At 39.0% G+C, this 4,597-nt stretch overlaps 1 protein-coding gene across 1 annotated transcript; it reads right to left on the bottom strand.

Annotated features, from left to right (window-relative positions):
* Positions 1–1,238: 1,238 nt before the first annotated feature.
* On the bottom strand, positions 1,239–3,755 carry LOC122292882 (protein GRAVITROPIC IN THE LIGHT 1-like). Its single transcript, XM_043101426.1, has one exon. It carries the CDS (start codon positions 3,499–3,501, stop codon positions 2,041–2,043), a length of 1,461 nt encoding a protein of 486 aa, XP_042957360.1. The 5' UTR covers positions 3,502–3,755; the 3' UTR covers positions 1,239–2,040.
* Positions 3,756–4,597: the final 842 nt, after the last annotated feature.

Below are 4,597 nucleotides of genomic sequence, written 5' to 3'. Positions count from 1 at the left end.
AAATAATGGATTGTAGAAACACTACCAATGGGGGATTTTGATTCGATTATTTTGGGAACCAATGTTTGTCTTTGTGGGTAGATGAAGAAGATGAGAATAAGATCCAAAATCATTGAATCTACTCTTTAGGGCATGCGACCCATACTATTCTTTAGGACATGAGAAGAAGAAAATGAAAAGAACCTAACTTGTGTTCGTCTTTGTGGGTAGACGAAGAAGATGAGAAGAAGACCCAGCCCTTGCTCTGTTCGTGGGTAGACGAAGAAGAAGAACCTTGCTCTGTTCATGAATGTTGGTGTTCCGTCATTTGGGTTAAACACAAAATGCATCATTATAATTTTTCCACTTGGAGGGACGGGTACACAGGGATTCCCCACGTCGGAAGTAGATTTTTTTATTTTCCAGATATGTATATGCTGGACCTCGAAGGCTATATCAATCATAATTATAACTAAACTGGATTTTTAATATCTTATCAATTAAACACATTTATACTTTCATTAAAAACAAAAAAGATGGTTACGGCCGGTAGATCACCAAATTGGAAATCAGCTCCCCAAATTAATAAGTAGGCCGATTTCATTGGGCTCGAGGATAGTTGAGTTTTTAGTGGTTTATACATGCTGTTTGAATGAGTATACAGGCCCACATATAGAGCAACTCCGATTTTGCCAGCTGGGTCGGACCTTCACGTACATAAATGTACATCTTCAAGCCCAACTTTAATTGGGAAATGATCTAAGAGTCAAAATCTAAGTTAAGCTAAACACAAACATTATGCTTAATTAAAGAGTTGTTTAATTAGTGAGACGAGATAAAATAAATTTATATAAAAATTAAAAATTGAATAAAATATTATTAAAATATTATTTTTTAATATTATTATTATTTTAAAATTTTTAAAAATTCATTAAGATTTAAAAAAATTAAATTGTTTATTATATTTTGTGTAAGAATTTGAAAAAATTATAATGATGAGATTAGATGAGATAGTTTTTCGATTTAAATGGACCTTAAAATGACCCCTTTTTTAAAAAAAAAAACAAAAAAGAAAAAAAAAAAATAAAAAACAAACGAAAACTAGGACCAACCATCAAATTTCTTGCAGGCAAAAGTTCCATGAAATAATAAGATACAAAAAAGATTGATGTTTCGGCTATCAAAGAGTTCGGCTCAGTATTCTTGACTACCGATCCAGGCAATGCGCTCTTTGTGCGGGTATAATAACAAGGTGACAATCAAGCAGGAAATTGAGCCTCTCGGCCGCATACTGCAATTATATACAAGTTTACACTAACAAGTCATCTGCAAAGTCACAATGCTGGTGGTCGAAATGAAACAAGTACTATGCTGTCTAGAATCTATGCACCAGTGTTTCATCAACCTCAATCCAAGCCAACGTGAAAAGACAACATAAGGAATCCAACATCTCAGCAGTGCCAAAGAGAAATAAAGTTGGGATAAGATGGTGGTGGACATCCAACATTACTTCTCTCATTCAGAATAAGAAATTTTTTTCTAAAGGGTATGTAAGTTGTAACAATTATGTCTATTTGCTCCTGCAGTAACCATTTACAATTGAAAGTCAAAATACTAAGATTATTTGTTAGATGAACCCGTGCCCCCGGGGGGGGGGGGGGGGGGGTGGTTGTGGGGGGTGGGGGAAGAAGAAGGTACTATACAGTTTACTCTACATGTGAGTTAACAAACATAAATAAGGAAAACCAAATTCACAAAGCAGATCGAATCGCAGCTACATGTCAAGAGATAGCCAGAAAAGAGCCTGCTCTGCCACCTGCAGCTCCCCGTTCAGCAGCATAGCAAGAGGCTGATAACTGTGTATTTCAAGCAGTTTCCTCCCAATCAGAGCGAAAAGGGGAGCAGTGCATTCTTTGATACTTCATGGAACTCAATCCCTAAACCTTGACCGGCAAACAAAGCCTGTGAGAGTAAAACCAAAACAACTGGTTTGGGATCATGGAATCTAACTGTTCTGTTCATTACCATTGTCACAACTTCCATAACCAGAACCATGGATTACTACTCTGTACATTGCAAGCCACTTAAATAAACCTGAGACTGAATTACTACCCCTCCGATTTTAAATCCTGGAACCACTGTGAACCCCACCTTTGATCTGGTTTTACCGGGAAACATACATCTCCTTGTGACATCTTCCATGTACACCATGGAGAAATCCACGCCTCTCTCCAATTTAAAAACCTCAACCACAGGATTAAATGAAAAGGCCAACTTATGTAGAGTCCATATCGAGCTTGCCATTCTGACAAATGACTCATAGAAGACACTCAGTGATCTCCACGAATTCAATATAGTTTCATTTTGATCCAGATTACTGAAAATGGACGATTCCATGGTAGGGTGGATAAGCTCCTGATACTTAGTCTCACAAAATCTAGAAAAATCACAATTCCAACTCATACTTAGCAACTCCAGAGGGTTGCTAGATACGTGCTCGAGCAATTGCTTCAAAGAGGTTCTATTCTTTTCTGAACTCAAAATCTGCCCATTGCACGCAATTTCATTCTCACCCAATCCGAACTCTTCTAAATCAAACCCTTTGAACATCAATAAACAAACATACGACAGAAAAGCATACCGATTATGCCCTTTCTTAGCATATTCAATATCCGAATAGACAGAATTGGCGGCCAAATCCAAATCCCACATAGCTTTTCTCATCAATTCGATCAAAATTTTTGTAAACCTATGTGTTTCTCTACAAGCATCATGTAACATAGAATCAAATACTCTAACAGACAACAAAACCTCATAAGATGAATTCAAATTACCAGACAACCTCTTTGACAATTCCAAATTGGACTTCTGAATCTCACCCAACTTCTTCTTCAAAGCCAAGACCTGGTTGTCTTTCTGATCAATCTCTGTCTGCAACCGGTTCGAGACGCTCCCGAGTATCCGCAGCTTGCTCTGATTCTCTTCCACCTGAGCTTCCAAGCAAGACCCAATTGGCAAATCAGCACCAAAATCCGGGTTTCTACAAGAATCTTTATAGAATTTCTTGAACTCAGACAGCCTTTGGAGGTGTGAGACCAAAGCTCTATCTGCGTCCTTCACGCTTTCCCCAACAAACGGAACGTGAGCAGCCTGTAACTGAAAGTACGAAGCTTCAAACGAGGAAACGGTGGCGAAAATGTAAGAAATCAGGGTCTGGGTCATCCGGGTATTGATAATTATATTCTGGGTCCGGCTCAACGGCCTTGTTATCACCGACTGTGGTGGTGATGGTGATGGCTGTGCTGGCAGAGAGGAACCGCGAATTGGGTCGGGTTTGATGACCACGACTTTCTGGTCAGTGATCACTTCTTCGGCGGAGTCAAGAAGCGAAAAGCCATCGGAATCTTCGACGGGTTCGATTTCGGCGAAGAATTCAATGGTCTTGGACTTAAAAGCCTGGGCAAATTTCTGGAACATCTCAGAGATTTGTGGGGGTTTTGAGGAGCCATCCGTGTCAGGCATTTTTTCGTTTTTTCTCGGGGTCTTGTTCGGATCGGAATTGGAGACTTCTCTCTTTATCCCTCTCAGAGAAGGAGAGGAAGAAACAGAGAGAACAAGAATTCTTGGGTTACACTACTACTCGTGCTTGTTGCGGGGTGCTTTGAATGTCTTGGAAGGAAGGCAACATGGGTTCGGCTTCGCTTGCTAGACTCTGGACTCTGGAGCACTATTTTATTTTGTTTATTTATTTCGGGGTGCTCCCTTATTTTCTTTTTTTAGGAGGGCCCTTGACTTTTTGAGGTCTTTTGATTAACGGTAATAAGAGTAAAGACTAAAGTGACAGCTGCGTGATTAATATCTACTACCGGCCAATGGAACGCCTGGTCATGTGACAAAACGTTGGTGTTGTTGACTCTTTTTTTTTTTTTTCATTTTTTTTTTCCTGGCTTCAGCTTTAGCTAGTTGACCACTTGACCGTGATGGTGGACAGTATGAAGCACCCATTGTCCCAGTGTACCTTTAAAACCCGTTTATACAGATATGATCATCTATTCTCAATGTAAAATTGGATGCCATACGAGTAGTAATTTAATTAGGGAAATCAAATCCAAAAGTTCAGAAAATATATCTTTTTCTTTTAATTGTGTTAACCTCAAGTGCTATAAACAAGAGATCATTTTTGAAATAAAAGTATTTTTCCTTGCAAATCAAAATTAGAGGACTTAACTTGAATAGGGTGGGTGGGTGGAGCTAATTTTAAGGCATAGTGTGGCACTTTAAGTTCCATTTCATTTTCATTAATTGAAGTAATTAATTAAAGTACTCCTAGACTCTAGGCATTCATGGGTTGAGATTTCAGCTCCTTTCCAACAAGGTTTTAACTTTCAACACTGCCATACTGTTAACAAGATAACCATGATTGCATAAAATGAGAAAGAGAGAGAGAGGGAGGAGGGGGGGGGGGGGGGGGGGGGCATTTTTCTTGGCACATATATGTGAGTGAGTGAGTTGTGACCTGTGCTTTTTTGTCACTCCAGTGTGTTTTTCTGTCCTCAGATTGATAAAAATAACTTCTTTGCCTTAAAGTGGCTTTCCATGCCAAATTTCGTACCCTGAA

The sequence above is a fragment of the Carya illinoinensis genome, chromosome 13 (genome assembly GCF_018687715.1).
Source record: "Carya illinoinensis cultivar Pawnee chromosome 13, C.illinoinensisPawnee_v1, whole genome shotgun sequence".
Taxonomy (NCBI): Eukaryota; Viridiplantae; Streptophyta; class Magnoliopsida; order Fagales; family Juglandaceae; genus Carya; species Carya illinoinensis.
This window is presented reverse-complemented; position numbering and strand designations above follow the sequence as displayed.

What these genes read in the sequence shown, in the direction of transcription:
- LOC122292882 (XM_043101426.1), bottom strand. Translation starts at nt 3,501, where the DNA reads ATGCCTGACACGGATGGCTCCTCAAAACCCCCACAAATCTCTGAGATG.